We start from the raw sequence: 19928 nt of genomic DNA on the forward strand, positions 1-19928 counted from the left end.
CACTCGGGCTCTGGTGTTGTCCATGTCTGTGGGCCATTCTTGTCCTGTTCTCTGGCACTGTGTACACGCCTCTGCTGTAGGACTTCCCGGGATTAACATGGGTGACAGTAACATTCCTTCAGCAGTCCTTTATACCATTCACAGTCTCTTCTAGGTCTACAATTATATGCACTTATAGTAATCTGGAAGGCTTTCTAAGAAAGTGCTTTCAGACCATGGGCCAGTGTTTTTCTCTGAGTTGTTAGAAAATGCTTCTAGGGCCATTCTTGTGGCAGCTTCTGAAAAGCGAGCTGGTTTCCTGCTTTGGATGCAGTCAATGATGGCATTGTGTCCCTTAGAAGTTTATTTTGTACAGTTTGGGGAATTACCTAGCATTTTTGTCTGCACTCTCCCCTGTAGTTCATTTAGTAATAAACAGTGCTGACTTTTTAACATACCTTTGGGCAAGCAGGAAAGCTTTTAGAAAGAGTACTTGAAGCTATTGTTGTAATGTCAGTTCAAGCATTTCCTGGATATTTGCATCGAGCTGTGCTAGATATAGTAGGGAAGAGCTGAGAGAAATGACTGCACTGGGACGTTCACACATGTGGCAGTGGTGATCCTGAAGATGGTGTGAGTCTAGACAGACTAGCAGTGCCATGTGCTGCTCTAGAGATGAGGTCCTTTCTCCTTTATTCTTTAAAGACAAAAGTGTGTCAAAGGTTCCAGTGTGTGCGCTGGTCTCGGCTAACTCACTGTCTTTCCCACTGTCTTCTAAGGACCTGACAGAAGAGTTTACTGCTGTCCTTTCAGAATGCTGATAGACTTCTTTTCAGGGAACTTCATAGAGTTTACCTTTGCAATAAACATTTGCCTTTGAAAATTTGACAGTTCATTGGAGTATGTTCAAGTTCGAGACTTCAGATTTAGAACTGCGTGTTCCTGTGCTGGCATCACTAGGTGCAAGGCCTGTGTGTTTTCAGGTTGTTCCTCTGTGTTTGCGAATACTCAAGCTTTTGCTTGGCTCACTGGGACTCTATTATTTATTTAAATTACATGGTGTCGTGCAGTTTTGGATCAAAGTGTGAAGGAAGGGCTGATAGAAAGGAACCAGTAATTGGAGAAGACCTGTTGTCTGCCAGCTTCTCTGCTGCCTGCTTTTCATGTTAACTCATTTGAGAGTTTTATGATTACTCTGTGAGGTTGGCTTTATCTTCATACTTTGGGTGAGGGTAGTAAGGCTCAAGAAACTAGTCACTTTTTTCAAGGAGAAATAATTGATAAATGGTGAACTCAGACCCTGGTCTGTGACTTTAAGGCTGATGTGCCCCCATCTATACTTCCTTCTGTAAAACACATGGATTCACTAGACTTGAATTATGATATGGATTCATGAGAAGGCCGCCCACCTTGCGTAGACTGTAAAATATTCAGACTTCCAGGGTCTGAATCCCATTTTGGCACTTCCAGATCCATGTGCTGTTTGGCTCAACATTTGATGTCTCTGAGCCTCAATCCTCACAGCACAATATGGCTATTAATAGTAATACTCCTGAAGATTTGGTGAGAATCACTTGAGATAGTACAGGATAGGCTGGCAGTGGGGCAGTGATAGGATATTTATTTCTCAGTTCTAGTATCTAATACTCTTAAGTTTCTGTATGTGGGCTAGTAGGGAAAGTTGGAGGAGAGTGAATTTCAGCCCCTTTGGTTTTGTGCAAGACCATTAAGCACACAAGCTCAGGCCCAGTTTCCTCTAGCTCCGGTCTGGACTTGACCTTTAGTTCAGTGGGGGGGGTAAGTGTTGAAATTGACCTAAAATGCTGGCCCTTTATTTGTTATTTTTCCCTCCTCCTACAGCTAAAACTTAATGTACATTTAAAACATTTCCTTTGCCCAGTGTGGTGGCGCACGCCTTTAGTCCCAGCACTTGGGAGGCAGAGGCAGGTGGATCTTTGTGAGTTCAAGGCCAACCTGGTCTACATAGTGATTTCCTGGTCAGCTGGGGCTACAGGGAGACCCTGTCTCAACCCCCCCCCCGCCAAAAGCCCCCATTTTCTTTAATTTACACCTGAGTGTGGTGGCAACATGCCTGTGATCCTAGCATTTGGGGGACGGAGGACCCTGTCTCAAGAAAATGATGAGATTTTATTTTGCAGGGAGGGAACAGAATGAGGGGTAGTTGCCAATAGTAGTTCATGATTCTACATCTGAAAAATGTTTTGGCACTGGAGATGGGACCCAAGACTTCACACATGCTAGGCAAACGCTCTGCCTTTGAGCTACAGCCCAGTTTTGAAGGCTTTTTTTTTGCTTTTCTTTTCTTAAAGTCTTAAAAAAGCTCAGATACACCCTTTTAGCGGACCCAGGTTTGTAGGTTGGTGGCTGTGTTCTGCCTCATGATTTACTTCACAGTCTACCCTGGTGTCTGAAATTCCACCACAGCCCGCTCTGTGAGAAGCACGCCATGTCCTTGGGTAAGCAGGATTGCTTGTAGGTCACCTGAGTACAAGGCCCAAAGGCACAAGGGCAAGTGGGAGGGTAGAAGTGTTCAACAGAGGGTGGGAGCGCACTGGCCTTCATTGTCCTCTCTCCCTGCAAGGTGAGTTGAGAATGAAGAAGAGGGGTGTAAATAAGTACCCAAGTTGTAAGCTGGGTGAGAGTGGAAGGCTTATCTTTGTCAGTTGTTATTGCATTTGTTTTATATGTGTGTTTGTGCATTTGTGTGGCATACATATGGAGCTCAGAGGACAAGCGTATGGGACTTGGTTCTCTTCTTCCACCTCCAGGGATTGAGCTCAGGTCATCAGGCTTGGCAGCAAGTGCGTTTACCTGCTATTTTGCTAGGTGATTGTTAGTGGCTGTCTAACCAGTTTGAGAACTCAGTACTGGTGCAAGCTGTTTCTGGCACAGCACTAGTACTTGCCAAGCCCAGTGACTCCCATCTTCTCAAGGGTGTCCACTTTGGTCTGCCAACCCTTTCCAGGTTCATTTGGAAGGTGGAGGAATAAAACCCCAGAGAGGAAGGCTTGTCAGCTGCCATTCTAAGCAGTACAGCCCAGTGCTTTAAAAGATGTTAAGTGCAATGGGAGGTGAAGAATACTTGATCCTCCACCACCGCTACCACTATCACCTTGACCTTAGGAAGGGAAATGTGGATAGACAGGACACCAGCCATGGTCTTTGGTTAGAGATGAGATGGGGAGAGGTTAGCTTGTAGGAGTTTGGTTTAATAATGTGGTCTAATTTAGAAAAGGAACAGCTAGAGGTAGGGAGACTGGGTGACTGATCTTGACAAGACCTGAAGCAGGGCACATTGCAGATGAGAGGTTGTATATCACTGGGGAAGGGGCAGAGAGGGGTTCATAAGGCATCTCCAGAGGGGTGCGAGCTGCTGGAAGTAGGAACTCCAGGCAGATTCTGCCGGTCTTAAGACTTTGTGCTTAGAAGACAGGGCCAATGAAGGTTTAATACGGAAATAGGGATGGGGACAGAAGCTTGGGAAAATGGTGAAAATGCATTTTCAGCAGCTCTGGAGCACAGGGCCACACTGGACAAACGGACTGATGACAGCGTGTCTTGTCGCAGCCCCTTTTGTTAGGATACAAAGGATAGAAATAGCCTTAAAGTGGTCTTCATCCATTTGATTTGAATCTTGCAACGCTACAGACAAGGGCAGCATAGAGTGAGAAGACCCCCTGCTTAGGCAGCGGACTTCAGCTTGTGGACTCAGACTTGGGACTCACAGGCTGCCTGGCTCTGGGCAGACTCTGGCCTGTGGTCGGTCATGGAAACATAGCTGGGGAAAGATAGGCAAAGGCTGATCACATGGTATCCTCTGCTGAAAGTCAGTGATTCTAAGTGTCTTAATGTAGCAAGTGGTTTGGTTTTTATATATAATAATTTCAGTGTGAGAGTTTGGAAGCTGAAGAATTTCAAGCTATAACCTTTTTGTCTACCTTTATTGTATTTTAGCAGTTCCTAAAGAGCTGAGGATGGAGATTGGTGGTAGAGTGTTTGTCTAGTATGCCCGAGACTTTGGATTCCATTCTTAGCACTGCAAGAATAAGACAAAACAAAACCAACTATTTGTAGCCTGGCGGGGTGGCGCAGGCCTTTAATCCCAGCACTCGGGAGGCAGAGGCAGGCAGATCTCTGTTAGTTTGAGACCAGCCTAGTCTCCATAGTGAATCCAGGCCAGCTGTGGCTACAGGCAGACCCTGTCTCAAAAAGAAGCCCCCTGGTATCCTAGTACTCGTGACAGGCAGGCATGATTGCTAGCTTCAGAGCAGCCTGGGCTAAACTGGGATTTCAAGACCAGCTTGGGCTTTATAGCAAGACACTGTCTCAAAAAATTTGTGGTAAAGTTGAGTTTATTGTATTTTCAAAGGAATAGTTTAGAGGATATTTGTGTTTAGAATCTGACAGTTTTATGGATGAATTTCTCTGTTTATTTTCTGAAATGATCCCTAGAAAGCACAGAATACCTTACTTTCTATTCCATGTGTTCTCTGTAAACCCTCACACACATTGATTTGCTTCACTGTATTGTCTCATGGTTTGTGACCATTTTGTTTTTGCTATTTTTTTTAAAGATCTGAAGTTTTAAAATATGATAGTCTGGGAGGCTTCACTTTTAGATGCCTTTCAATAGCATTTTCATTGGCTCAGAGAGTCAATCTGAGACGATAGACTAGGACCCTCTTGTCTCTTCAGCAACATGAAAGGTGCTACAACCAGTTTAAAATAGCTTACCGTGAAGGTATCTCTGAAAACGAGCACTCCCTTTCCCTGTTTTACGTGTGGCCATTGTACATAGCATTCAGCATTTAAAGCAGGATATCCAAATGCCTCAAACTTGGCACTTTTCTTTTCCCTAGCAACAGAAGAGAAGAAATCTCTGAAGCGAACCTTTCAACAGATACAAGAGGAGGAAGATGACGACTACCCAGGAAGCTACTCCCCCCAGGACCCTTCTGCAGGGCCTCTCTTGGTATGTCTTACCCAGAGCAGAATGGCACTGATGGCCGTGTGAAGACCATTGCCACAAGGTGGCGCTTGTGATCTAGTGTGGATTTTCAGAGGGCAGCTGCTGCTAGAGGCAAGAGCCCAGTTGATGAAGCTTGTCAGGCAGCCACCTTTGCCCTGCCTCGCCTGCCAGGACTCCTTAATGGTTTTATGTTTTGTAGAGTACTTGAACTTGGTTTTTCATTACCTAGAAATTAAAAAGTATTCTCTAAAAATAGATTGTTGTCAGGGGTTAGGTGATGTGACCGCGGTGTTCTAAAGCCTTCTGTGGCTTGTTTTATATTAAGATTTTACGGCTGGCTGAGAACAATCTTGCAGCCACCAAGAGCAGATTTGCTACTCTGTATTTTCCATTTTAAATACTGCAACAAGTAATGCTGAGGGTGTATCAGCATTACTTTGCCCCTTCTATTTAGCATCAAAGAAAATGAGACTTAAAACCTGATTAAGTGGTGTGTAAGTAACTTGCCCAGTATTTTTTGTTAAAGCTCCAGGAGAATTTAAAGAGAGAGAGAAGAAAAGGAAAGGTTATGCTTTCTGAGTAATTCAGAAAAGTATAACTTGCCCAGTATCTTCATTTGAAGTCAGATCTAATTTGTTTGCTTTTACCTTTTTGAGACAGTCTCACTGTGTAACCTCAGCTGGTCTTGAACTTAACAGCTTGCTGTAGCCAGATTTGACCTGTAATAACTACTGGGGAGCCTGAGGCGGGAGGAACGTGAATTCAAGGCCAGCCTGGCTACACAAGGAGACCCTATTTCAAAACAAATAATACTCCCGCCTCAGCTTCCCTGGTGCTGGAATTACAGGTGTGTGTCATTATATCTAGCTGCCTCTGTCCTTTTCATTGGGTCAGGGTACCTCAAATAACTATTATATGTGAATGTGCTCAGGACTTGGGTGAATAGGAACCGTCATGAACTGTGTTAGGCTAAAATGATGATTTGGATGGGATTAAGTGATAGCAATGTTAGGTCATACGTATATCTTTGTATCTAAAAACTTTAAAAGAAAAGAGTCTGGATTATTACCTTTCTGGGAAATCTAACCAGCATTGACAGAATCAGCTGCTCAGGCCCACCTGCCAGCTTTCTGTGTTTTCCAGTGATTTAGTTTGCTTTTCTTGTTCTTACCCCTTGATGAATTAATGATACTTGCTTTATAAAGCAAACTCAGGAAAGAATTTAATCAGCCAGAACATAATTGCTAAACATTTGGTATTTATATCTTTTTCCTATATATAGGCTGTTCTATACTGGAAGTAATGCTTCCATTGAAATTAAGCAATATGAACCAGAATCCACTTTTTTTTGTCTTTTTGAGACAGGGTCTCCCTGTAGCCCCAGCTGTCCTGGAACTCACTATGTAGACCAGGCTGGCCGTGAACTCAGAGAGATCCGCCTGCCTCTGCCTCCCAGGTGCTGGGACTAAAGGCGTAAGCCACCACACCCAGCTAATAGAATTCATTCTCAGTACAAAGAGTAAGTCCTGAATTTTTCTAAGAATGCTGACTCGGGTTCTCACCAAATAAAAGAAACCTGTTTCTCTGGTTAATATATTCCCAGTGAGAGCCAGGGCATGCCTATAATCCCAACACTTGAGAGGTTGAATCAGGAAGATCCGCCTGCCTCTGCCTCCCAAGTGCTGGGATTAAAGGCGTGCACCACCACGCCTGGCTCAGAATCCACATTTAAAAAATATATATATTTTTACTATTTTAAATTGTGTGTGTGTGTGTGTAGGGGGGTATGTGCACGTGAGTTTGAACACCCACAGAGGACAGAGACGTCAGATCCCCTGGAGCTAGAGTTACAAGCAGTTGTGAACTGTCCAGCATGGGTACTGGGAATGGAATTTGAGTTCTCTGCAGGAGCAGTACATGCTCTTAACTGCAGAGCTCTCTCCAGCTCCCAGAATCCATATTTTAAAAATTAAAAAAATTTTAATCTTTATTTTATGTGTATGAGTATTTTGCATATATGATGTAAATGTAAGTACACTCTTATTGGGCAATGCCCTTGGAGGCCAGAAGAGGGTGTCAGATCTCCCGAAACTGGTGTTAAGGATGGATGTTAGCCTACATTTGGTGCTGGGAACTGAATCCAGGTTCTCGGAAAAAACAGCCAGTGCTCTTAACCACTGAGCCATCTCTCTAATCCCAGAATCCATATTTTTTTAATTGACAAAAATAAGCTCTTTCATTTATCCTATTGTAGACTTAGAGAAATTAATTTTCTATCTTTTAAAATCTGTGTCTTTGACATCCGTGGGATTCCTGGAACTAAGAACAGAAGGTCTTTTTGTTTGTCAGGAATGCCAGGAATGTCTGTTTTTAGAATTTACCTGTACTTATTTGACTCTAGATAATTTTCTTAAGCCCTCTTATTTTTAATGGATAGTCTTGTTTGTGTTTTCTTTCTATAGACTGAAGAGCTAATCAAAGCTTTACAGGATCTAGAAAATGCCGCCTCAGGGGATGCTACTGTTCGACAGAAAATTGCTTCTCTGCCCCAGGAAGTACAAGATGTTTCTCTATTGGAAAAAATAACAGGTGAGAAGGTAGAGTTGAGGTGAGAGGTGAAGAGAGAAGGACCTGTCTGTAGCTCCTAAGTGGAGCACTGATCACTAGGACATGCTTATGTCCTCGGTATAGACTTTGTGTGATGTTGGGTGCTCTGCCGTCTTGGGTGTGCAAGCCACTCACACACTCAACAGAGAAACTCTTGAGACAGAGCTTGAGTAGTGATTCTAAGAAATGCTGGCCTGCTATAACTTGTAGTGCTATCAATAAGATCTGTCCACAACACAGTGCAGATTGTTAATGTGTCCAGCAGTGGAGGCCCGGAGGGGCTAGGCCATAAAATCAGGACCCCTTTGCTAAAAGAAAAAAAATGGCTGATACATAGCTGTGTAGTTTAATACGCTGCACACTGGCAAGCCTGTAGGTGATTCAATGCCAAGAATTGTTGTGTGTTATTGGGCACATCACATTAATCATGATCACTCCCAGTTAAACAGGGAACTTGACACTGGTCTGCTTTCTACGTGAGAGGTTGAAGAAGGGAGTGAAGCATGAGCTGAGCTTTTAAAGAGTATGCTCTGCCTGTTGCCCTACTCTTGATCATCTTTGAAGATCTCTGAATATGGAATATGTATTCCCATATTATATAGGGAGAGATTGAGACCTTGAGAAGTTAGCTATCTTGGCCAAAGTTACATGCACAGTGGATTTTGGGATTCCAGCCTAGCCTGCAAAGTAAACATTTTTCCCATTGCAGAAGTCCAGGGCTTTCATTGCATTCTCTTCCTCAGTCCACCACTTCCCTTCCAGCCCCTTGATCTGACTGCTTCTCTGGCTTCCTCCATGTCCACCCATAGGAAGTCAAGGTTACTCCAGAAGTAATTCCTTCAGTCAGCAGATCCTTGAGACTCACCATGTGGTAGGTGCTCTTGGCCATAACCTTTTGGGGTGAATGCCAAGGAGGCAGGGTATGGGCACAGGGAATCATTGAAGGAAATAAAGGTGGTCAGGGAAGAAGAGGAAATCTTATTCTGGAAGCAATCCTTTCTGTCAAGCCTGTACTCTCCTGTTACCTCTCTGAAGCCTCCCTTGAAGACCATCTTATTGAAAATGCTGATCCTGTGCCAGGCATGGTGGTGCATGCCTTTACTCCCAGCACTTGGAAGGCAAGGGCAGGTGGCTCTGTGAGTTAAAGGCCAGCCTGGTGGGCATAGAGAGTTCTAGGTCAGCCAGAGCTACATGGTGAAACCCTCTTTCAAATACGTGTATACACACAGGTCCCTTCACTCCCAGGGTCCCATTCTTCTCTGTTTAGTTCTTAACATCAGCTGATACACAAGTACAATATTATATATTGCTTCCCTTTCCCTGAGAATACAAACTTGAAGGCAGATGGAGTTTGTTTTTTTGTCCCTTGCTGTCTTCAGACAGGCACTTGAGAGGAACTCGGATATTTGTTAGGCTGATTGGAAGGTTGTGCACCGAGTGTTTGCAGTGCCGATTGGGTGAACTTCATGACAGGAGGAGAGGGGGTGGCTACAGGGACTGTAGATGCCTCTTGAGTTTGCTGTAAAAGGGGAGCAGGGAAGTGAGATAATAAGCAAGGAATGCTAACTGGTTTGGGAGATAGCCACAAACTCCCCTCTATGCTCAGGAGGGAGAGAAATGGAGGACACTGGAAAACCTCACGGACTGGCACAGAAACTGAGCCTTTGAGTCTCCAAGAGAGCAGGATGTCTGTGTACAAGTGGAGGGACGGCTGGCCTCATTAGGTTGACTGCTGCTTTTGGTGTAGCGGGGAGGGCAGGGCCAGGCCAGGCCAGGCCAGAACATAGTCACAGAGGAGTGCCCAGGTGAGGTCTGCTTCTGGTTGGACTACACTTTTCATTTAACTAATTAAATGATAAAAAGTTATTTTCTGGATTGCAATTACTTGTATATATGATTTATTTACACACATTCTTAAAGGTAAGAATTAATTTTGTGAAAAATCTTAAAAATTTGTGTTTTCCTTACCATTTTTTTTTGCCACAGGTATTCTCACATCTTATTAGCTATTATAAAATGATCAGTTAGTCAAGCACTGACAAAGCTAAACCAGCCATCCACCCTGGCACTGTGTTCACAGGCCACACCACCTGCCTAGAATCTACCTGGTAGTCCCCTGCCCTCTCTTATAGGTCCTCTGCCCACCTTGTTTTGCTGGTTCCTTCCAAGTATGTTTGTTCTCTAAACTAAGGAGGGATGAAACCTGACAGCCGGGGACAGATTTGTGTCACTGAATTTTCATGTGGAACTGCTGGCAAGTCTGGTGCTCTTTGTTTCAAAGTATCAACCTTCTGTTTTCATCCAGAAGATCCTTCTTTAACAAGATGCATATGTTTAAAGTTCTGCCACCACCATAATTAAGTACAGCAATTCCTTATGGATCTAAGTCGTCCTTTTGTTTCTTCTCATTTGCTAATGCTGAGACTTCATCACGTCTTTCCAAGAATACCCTTTCTTATACTTCAGGGTTTGGGGGGAATTTTTTTTTCTTCTCAAAGTGTAAGTGTCAAGCCGTTAATTGAACATGAAATCAGCTTGGTATATGATGACCAACACTAAATAGAACAAAATAAGGAAAAGTGCATTTGTTCCTCCCTCTTTCCCTCACTTCCTTTTTTTTTTTTTTTTTTTTTTTAAAGACAGGGTCTCACTGTGTAGCCCAGGCTGATCTGGAACTTGTGACAATCCTCCTGCCCCTGCCTCCTGAGTACTGGGATTATAAATGTAAGCCACCATATTCGGCTCTGTTTCTTTTTATTTGTGTTTATGGAAAGTGTATTTCTGGGGCTGGGGTAGTGGCTCACAGGTTAAGAGCACTAACTCCTCTTGAAGAGGACCCAGGTTTGGTTTCCAGCACTCGCGTGGCAGCTAACTTAACTCCAGTTTCAGAGGCTCTTTTCTGGCGTCTCTGGGCATTGCACTCATGCACTTACATACAGGCAGGCAAAATACATATAAAATAAAATAAATATAAGATAAAATTCATACATATAAAACTAAAAATCTAAAAAGAAAAGAAAAAAGAAAGTGTATTTCTGCTAAAGGCTGTGTTCAGAACATTGGAAAGCCTCTACTCCTTGTCAGACCAGTATTTTGCCAAGTACAGGGGGAAAGCTCATCCCCAGCCTCCAAGCTTCTTTTGCACGTGACCAGAGTCCTGTAGATCTGTTTCAGAGATCACATAGTAAATCTCATGCAGCTGTTTTCTCCCTTTCCACATCCAAGGAGTGCTCACTGTTTTACTCCAGAACAGTGGAAAAGAATCTTAATGAAATAATACAAATAAAAACTATTGAACTTCTTAGAGACAAGGAAAATTATTTCACAGGCGACCTTAAATATCAGTACCTTTCAGCTTGTTTTACCTGTAGAGCTTTCTGCAGACCAGGCATTTCAGAGTCCTTGCCAGATCCCTTTCCCACTTCAGTTGCCTCACTTCAGGTAATTCAGAAATGCCATCTTGTTGGCAGTTAGTGCCTTTGAATTCCTTGCTGGCCAGCATTGTTGGTGCACAGGTTCTGGGCTATTCTTGGACCCCATGAACCTTCTCTCGGGAATGTTTGCAATCATACTTACGTGATTTGTATATTGTCTCTGTTTTTTGGTTTTATTTGTACTCAGACAAAGAGGCAGCTGAACGTCTTTCAAAAACGGTAGATGAAGCATGTCTGTTACTAGCAGAATATAACGGGCGCCTGGCAGCAGAACTGGAAGACCGGCGCCAGCTGGCTCGGATGCTGGTGGAGTACACCCAGAATCAGAAAGATGTTTTGTCAGAAAAGGAGAAAAAGCTAGAAGTGAGTACATTACGAGGCAGGCCCAGACTGCCCTGATGTCCCCTTCTACAACCCATCTTATTCTTGAATTAATGTTTATCTCTTAAAAAATCATGAAATGGGAGCACCCAGAAGATAATTATTTGTGCCTAGTTAAAAATTGAAGTTATGTTTTTATATGTCCAAGAATGGAAAAGTTGGATTGTGAAAACTGTATCCTTTTAATCACAGCATTAATGTTGTTTTTATTTAGTGTCACATCTTAAAATTGTAATTGAGGTATAGAAAGGTGAGCAAAATCAAAGGTTACTTTATATTTGAGAATCTGAGTCATTTTGAGGTGCATTTCTGACTTGTACATGCTAAGGCCAAGTAAGTTGTCTGCTTCCAAGCTTTGCCCTGTATTGGCTCTATAATTTCAGTGATGTTTGTGGAACCAGATTCAAACTGTTGGGAAGGAACCTGTTTCTCCCCCCAAATTGAGAACATGCACCTGCATGCCTCTGGCAAGGAGGTGTTTAGAATTGTTGTTTGAATTCTTCTTAATTTACCTTAGGGCCTTGTCCCTTGGGTAACAGCATCAGCACTAATAGATATTGGGGGGACGGGCTCTCCCGCATTGTTTGGCCTCCTTTCCTTTCGTAGGGGTGTCTACTCTGTTTAAAAGATACATGCACCCACATGGCAGCTAACAACTGTCTATAACTCCAGTCCCAGAAGATCTGACAGCCTCTTCTGACCTCTGCGGGCATTGCACGACATGGGTGCACTTACCTGCATGTGGTCAATACACACACATTAAAAAAAAAAAAAGAAAAAAAAGATACATGAAAATCAGGTGTGGTGTCACATGCCTTTAATCCTAGTACTTGGGAGGCAGAGGCAGGTGAATCACTGCAGTTGGAGGCCAGCCTGGTCTACATAGGGAGTTCAGGCCAGTTGGGGCTGCAGGGAGACCCTGTCTCAAAAAGATTAAAAAAAAAAAGATACATGGAAAAGAGTGTTTCTGGGAGGGGAGAACAGGTCTGAGTTGGAGAGTAAGCCCTATTTTATCGAAACAAAAACCTCATAAGGCCCACTCAGAGCAAAAGACCACCCTCCCTCCACTGGGGAAGGTGTTCTCTGGCACAGAGGGAGGAAACATTGAGTTAGCTCTAGCCGATTGTCACATTTGTTATTCTGTGATCAACTGACTGGAGCGGGTGTGCCACATCTCTACCTCAGTGATTATGGGAGCTGTAACAGCTAGAGGTTCTGGGACTTCTTATCCAGCTTGGATGCAGAAGATGGGAAATGACTGGGACAGCAGTGTAGCTTGAATGTAGACTCAGCACTGACCAGAAGTCCTAAAGGGCTTCACTGGCTTCACTGGCGGTAGCAGACGGCCATTTATCTGAGGAAGCATTTTCAGCACTGCACCCTGGGACTAATAAGAGAGTATAATTAATGATCCTGGTTGTAAGTCATCATGCCATCTGTTGAACTGCCCCTTGGCGACACATTAAGGGCTTTCTCTGATCTGTCAGACATTGATTATCATGAGCAGCTGTCGTTGGGTGGAACGTGGCAAGCCGCACCTAGAGGACAGTCTTTAAGAAGGAAACTGTGGGTAGAGCCTGTTAACCCTTTGTTCTGTCTTTCCTCCATGCCCCAGTTGTACTTTGCTGTCTATTTCCTAATGAGTCCTCGTTTCTGTAGAATGAGTGACTTGCTGGGTACCGTGAGCAGGCCATCAGGCACAGAGAAAGACTGGAGGTTGGTCCATTTTAGCTTTGCATCCTACATTCCTTGTTAGTTCATGGAGTGGATGTGGTGTTGGAACCTGATCACAGGGCCTCTGTCCCAAATCATGTCACCCAGCCAGTTGAACAGGACCATTCATTGTGAAAAAATAATGAAGTTTGCTGCTTTTTAAAAAGCAAATGACAGGCGCTGGTTGTTCTTGCAGAAGACCTGGGTTTGAATCCCAGCACCCACATGGTGGCTAACGACTGTCCGTAACTCCAGTCCCAGGGGATCTGACAGCCTCTTCTGACCTCCGTGGGCATTGCACGATATGGGTGCACTTACCTACATGCAGACAATCCGTGCATACACATAAAATAAAAATAATAAATAAAATTTAAAAAAATAAATGAAAAGCAAGTAACTAGATAAAATGAAAGAGGTTGAGGGATAGGTTTTGTGCTTGCTAAGAATGTGAGCAGTCCGTTCTTCTGAATCCAAAATTTCCTCTCGTACCTCATAATAGACTGATCTTACTCAATTCTGTTCTGATGGTGATACCTGGTGTGCAGCTTGGAAGATGCCATAATGCTGCAATTCCTCCAAATCCTCATCAGCCTCTTCACAAGGGAGTAGTACTCACCCACACCTCCTCTGATACCTTGCCTTGTTTGTTTTTTCCTGACTGGCTATCATTATGTATCTCTGACTAGCCTGGAACTTGCTATGTAGACCAGGCTGGCCTGGAACTCAAGAGATTCCCCCATCCTCTGCTTCCGGAGTGCTGGGATTAAAGGTGTACACCATCATGTCTGGCTTGAAACCTTGCCCTTCCAACAGTCCTTGTCCTTGCACTCCCAATCAGAAGGCTGATTGAATCTTTTATTTTGAAACCTTTTACTACCTTCAGTGAAAGGACTCTTTGAAATGTGATTCTTGGGAGTCTTCTTTCCCCACACTTCTAATTTGTTAACACTTTAAGTCTGTATTTTAATTTTTAACTATATCTTCCATTAGAGAAGGAGTATCTCTCTTTTCTTTCATTGTGAGTTTTATGTTGGGTTTCTAGTGGCTTCCAAATCTTGCTGTAGGTTTAGAGGAAGTGTTGGGTGAGAGTCTGGGCGGAAAGGAGGCTGTTCTGGCTCACGGAAGGAAATTGTGTTTGAAGGAAATCATATTCTGGTATAAAGAGTGTAGGTAAACATAAAACTAAACGGACTGACTGTACATAATGGAGATTAAGAAGTGCAAGGACAGTTCTGGTTGTGGTTTAAGATAAACCCAAGCTTCCTGCCAGGCAATAAAGCCTTTTTGTAAAAGGAGATGGCAGTTGGAGAGAAATGTTTTATAAAGGGGAGCAATCAGATTGGCCAGGACAGGTATGTGAAGAAAGACAAGGCAGGATGTGGAAGGATGCAATACAGACCCCATGGGGAACTGGGGTACTGTCTTTAGTGCTGCTTGTGCATCTGCGGAGTCACCAGTCTTACCTGTTCACCCGTGGACTTACGTGCAAAAATGGGTAGGGTGTGCCCCCTCTAACCAGGAACATAGCATTCGCCTGTTGTGTGTGCAAAAGCCCGCTTTGTCCCAGAGCTTCTACTCCATGAGAGGAACTGCAGCAAGAAAGGCCTTCACAGGGCATGTGAGAAAGGTTATAGGGCGGGGGACGTTCCGGCTCATCATGTCCACATGGAAACGGACCATGAAAAGCCTTCCAATTAATAACATTAATTTGGTCAGATGTTTATTAAGAATGTGAGTAAATTATCAAATGGGTGAGCTCTTTCTGAACACCATATGCCTCCAGCTAGTCTTGTGAAGTTTGTTATACGCTGTGTGCTCTTTGACTGTTCTCACAGTGCCAGGAACATATTTGTTCCTCAGAAAATACTTGTTCTGTGACTGAAATTCCTCACTTGATGTACCTTTTCCTATAAAGGAAAGACTCATTAAGTGGTTTAGCAGATTTGATTTCATTTCTGGCTGCACAGAGCATGTTAGTAAAGGTAACTATTTGGTTGGAACTCCTGCTGGTTTCCACTTTGTGCCGCTTTCCTTCTTCTTTTAAGTAGAATTACGGTTCATGTGGAGATGATACTTTTATCTTTGACTTCTGAGTGTCATGGTTGGCATACCATTTTTCCCTTAACCTCCAAGCAAAGTTACAGGAAAAGCTGCTGAAAATCTGTGCTTTGTGTCATGAACAGAGAAAACCAGAGGTGAAGTTAGAGAGTGTGGGACCCAAAGCAAGGTGGGCTCAAAAGGGCAAAAACCAACAATACCTGAACAGCCTTTAGACATCACTTCTCAGAACAAAGGGAGGCTCTGCTTCTTGACAGAGAAGAATCCTGGGCCAAGCACCCGCTTAAAGCTCATGAGCTTTAGTCTGAGTAGGTTGGACAGAGTTCTTGTCTCGTCAGATTGGATAAAACATGGTGTGGATACGTGCATCAAAGCCATCAGGACAAGGATGGGTGAAGATGAGGGGAGAGAAATCTACTTCTACAGGCATTAAAGAAAAAAAAAAAAACCAAAGGGTCAGGCAGTGCAGTGTCACCTCTTTGACACACCAGCTCTGTGCATTCGGATCATTGTGTATGTCAGTGATCTAGGACTAAAAGGGGACCATCCTGCCTGTGCTGTATAGGCCACATGGTGCATAAAGACTAATGCCAGACAGGAAGGAACTCTGGGAGATAAGGCCAACTACAGATTTATTTGTGGGTTGAAGAGAAATTTATATAACATAAAATTAACTATTTTAAAGATTGTATTTCAGTGCCATTTAGCACTTCATAGTATATAATATAGTACAGCTATCATCTATGAAGTTTCAAACAATTCATCACTCCAAATGGAAAGCTCATCCCTAGTTGGCAGTCTCTCCCTAGGCCTGCTCTCCCTGTTCCTGGGAATCACTGATGTATTTTCTCTCCTGTCCTGGGGATTTTCTATAATTGCATCTCTTCTCTCACTTGGTGTGATCGTTTGAAGTCATCTGTAATGTACTGTTCTAGTACTTCATTCCTACTGTGGATAAATATTGGCTCTAATATAAACAATTAGTACAACAGTAATAACTAACAATAGCCATTATATGAATCTGTCACAGTTTGTCTAGTCATTGTCATTGATGGACATTTGAATTACATTTGTCTCTCGGCTCCCATGAATAATGCTGATTAATCTTCTTGTGGACAGTCAGGTGCAAATTTTTGTGGAGACATGTTTTCATTTCTCTTGGGTATATGTTATACTTCAGGTTGCGGTTGCTAGATTCTGTGGTGATTCGGAGCACAAACTGTTTTCCACAGCAGCTGCCCCTTTTCCACTGCCGCCACCAGCGTGCAAGGCTTCCAGTTTCTTCATACCCTTGTCAGTACTTGTTGGCGTCTTTTACTCTAGCCAACCTAGTATATGTGAAGTTATACTTTGTGGTGGTTAATTTGCATTTCCCTAATGAATAGTAATGGTGAGCATCTTTACATATTTTCCTTGACCCCTTACTGTCTTCATTGAAGACGTGTCTATTTAAGTCCTTTGTACATTTTTGAGTTGGGTTGTTTGTAGTTACTGGGTTATAAGAGTTCTTTATGGGGCTGGAGGGATGGCTCGGCCATTAAGAACACTACCTCTTCTTACAGAGGTTTGGCTCCTAGCACCCACATGGCTACTAATAAACATTCATAACTCCATTTCCAGCAGATCCGACATCCTCTTCTGGCCTCCATGGGCATTGCATGCGTATGGTGCATTTATATACATGCAGGCAAAACACTGTACACATGAAACAAAAATAAATAAATTGCCAGGCCTAGTGGCTCACATCTTTAATCCCAGCACTCGGGATTCTCTGTGAGTTCAAGGCCACCCTGGTCTACATAGTGAGTTCTAGGCCAGCTGCAGCTACAGGGAGACCCTGTCTCAAAAACATCAATCAATATTTTAAAACATGATTTGCGAATATTTTTTCCTATTCTGAAAGTTATTTTTTGTTAAGTATTTTGTTTTATGTGTGTGTTTTATTTTATGTGAGTGAATGTTTTGCCTGCATGTATGTAACCATGGCATGCCATGCCCATGGAGGCCAGAAGAGGACATCAGATCCCCTGGAACTGGAGTTATGGGTGGTTATTGGTAACTGGGAACCAAACCTGGGTCTTCTACAAGAGCAGCCAGTGCTCTTAACCGCTGAACCATCTTTCCAGTCCCAAATGGTTTATTTTGATGAGTTCCAATTCTATTTTATTTTTTTCTTTTGTTGCTCTTGCTTTGAATGCCACATCTAAGAAGCCATTGCCCTGTTCCACGCTGTGAAGATGTATTGCTGCACTTTCTTTAGGAGCTTTATTGTTTGAGCTCTTACATTCAAGGTATTGATCCATTTTGAGTCAAGTCTGTATATGGTGTGAGATAGGGAACCACCTATTTTGTTGCATGTAGACCCCTATTCGCCTCAGCAGCATTTGTTAAAGTGATTATTCTTTCCTCTAACAGAATGTGTGAAAAATTAATTGGCCACCGATGTATATATCCTCAGTTAGATACTATTGATCTATTCTTCTATCCTATGAAGGTGCTGTACTTTCAAGCTGAAGTTTTGTAGTAAGTTTTAAATTGAAAAGTATGAGTCTTTGAGCTGTTTTCATCTTGTTCAGTATTGTTTAAGACTTCTTAAAGTTACATATGAATTTAGAATTTGTCATCACCTTTTCCGTTTCTGCAAAAGATTGAAATTTTAGTACAGATAACATTGGGATTTTTGTTGTTGTCTTTTTGAGACAGGGTCCCCCTGTAGCCCCAGCTGTCCTAGAACTCACCATGTAGACCAGGCTGGCCTTGAACTCACAGAGATCTGCCTGCCTCTGCCTCCCAAGTGCTGGAACTACAGCCTTGCACCACCACGCCCGGCTTACATTAGAATTTCAATAGAGATTACCTTTGAGTTTTTAAATTGGTGATGGGGGTGGGGTGTCATTTTTACATTCTGCTTATTTTTCAATCCATGTGCTAGAGATGAATATTCTTCCATTAAGTCTGCTTCCATGTCTGCTACACAATTCTGCATACCAGAGTGCCACTTACTGGTGCATTTGTTATAAAAACCCTGCCTAGGCACCATAGATCTCCATTACTGCAGATTGAGTAGATTGAAGGTAGAAGTGTCACTTTTCAACGGCCAGTGTTAATCCTCATCCCTAGAAGGTGTGCCTATGTGCACTTATGCACTCAACAAAGCCACCAGTGTGCAGTTTACAAAGCAAACAGAGGTAGATGCTCGAATATCTAGGTAGCAGGATTATTGAGCTAAAGGAATTTTAGAGATCATGTATCTGATCTCTGAATTGGAGAAGAACCTCAGACCCAGAGGAGGGAGTTAGCCACAAGCTAGGAGTAGAGTGCAGGGCATGCATCTAGTAACTTTCCATTCAGGTTTGTAATGTTTTGTTTTGGAAACTTCAATCCACGAGATTAACAGCAGAAAGACATCTTAGACATCTAGAGGAGTCATTTAAGCAGTTCTCAAGCATCTTGTGGAGAAGTGACTTCTCAGGCAGGGAGGTTGCAATACTACAGGCAAGCATTTCAGAGTGAGTGTGAGAGAACCCCCTCTGCTCTTCTCTGGTGGCTGGGGAGAAATGGCTCAGTGAACTTGGGGCCAACTTGGTGCCTCCCCCTGGGCTGTAATGAATACTCAAGAGCTCAGCTTCAGACAGCATAGGAAGAAGGGGAAATGATGAAGAATCCAGCACTGCCCTTTGACCCTGCAGTTTTCTGTTTGTGCTGCAGTGGTAACTAACAACTTGAGAGATTCTTTGGCTCTTGCTGAGGGTTTCTAAATCACACTGATGGCTTCTTAGTTTTAGCATCATCCCCCACCTCTCTAGGATTAGAATAGGCATGGTTAGAAGCATCATTTCAATAATGGGACAGACAGTAAATGCCGGCAGTTGAATCTTTGTTTTAGCATATATTTTATTAAAAAATATATATATATATTTAAATTATTTTATGTGTATGAGTGTTGTGCCTGCATATATATAAGTGCACCTGTGTTGTGCAGTGGCCACAGAGGACAGAAGAGGGTGTCAGATCCCCTAGAATTGGAGTTAAGGACCGTTGTTAGCCACCATATGGGTGCTGAGAACTGAACTTGGGTCCTGAGGAAGAGTAGCCAGTACTCTGAACCACTGAGCCATCTCTCCAGCCCTAATCATTGTTTTAAATAACAGAACTACCTTCAAGGTTTACATGAGCAGCTCGGGTCACAGTGGAAGTCAACAGGGGTGAGTATGACATCTTCTGACCTCGGTGGTAATCTGCTGTATTCCCCGAGAACTAAGAGGGCCTAACTCGAGTTGGCCCCACTGGATCATGTCAGGATGGCCAAAGGGCCTATGATAGACTTGAGCCGGCCTCACCTGCCCGCCAGTCCTCCACACTTACTGTCCTTCCTTAGCACACAGCTCTGTCCTCACTGGACTATCAGCATTGTCAGTTCCAATTGTGGTTGGAACATTTGCTGAAACAGATGGGTCTACTTAGACCTGCCAGAGTGACCATGGAATCCTTTCTCTCACCACGCCATGCCTTGCTCCCTGCCTTGTCATCCTTGTGAGGGTTCTATAAGGCTACACATTAAATCCTTAGATTCCTCCTGTTCAGTTTTGGCTGATCCTTACAGCTCAGGACAGATCTATATCCAGAGCAGCTCTCTAGCAGGGTGTGTGGGTTTGTGTGTGTGTGGGGGGGGGTGTTATTTATTTATTTTTAACAGTAATTTATTTACTTATTTATTTGCTTGTTTATTTATTTATTTATTTATTTATTTATTTATTTATTTATTT

The 19928-nt window shown here is 43.2% G+C and overlaps 1 protein-coding gene across 2 annotated transcripts in view; it reads left to right on the forward strand.

The window, feature by feature from the left end:
- The window catches only part of Rprd1b (regulation of nuclear pre-mRNA domain containing 1B), a 55377-nt gene that overhangs the window by 15951 nt on the left and 19498 nt on the right, over positions 1–19928 (forward strand). For both annotated transcript variants that reach the window (XM_017802662.2, XM_029554921.1), the window contains 3 exons: positions 4860–4972; positions 7432–7558; positions 11198–11373. In XM_017802662.2, the coding sequence (XP_017658151.2) occupies positions 4860–4972; positions 7432–7558; positions 11198–11373 (416 nt within the window). The remainder of the gene's footprint in view (positions 1–4859; positions 4973–7431; positions 7559–11197; positions 11374–19928) is intronic.

This window comes from Nannospalax galili, unplaced genomic scaffold (genome assembly GCF_000622305.1).
Source record: "Nannospalax galili isolate Female #2095 unplaced genomic scaffold, S.galili_v1.0 scaffold3946, whole genome shotgun sequence".
NCBI lineage: Eukaryota > Metazoa > Chordata > Mammalia > Rodentia > Spalacidae > Nannospalax > Nannospalax galili.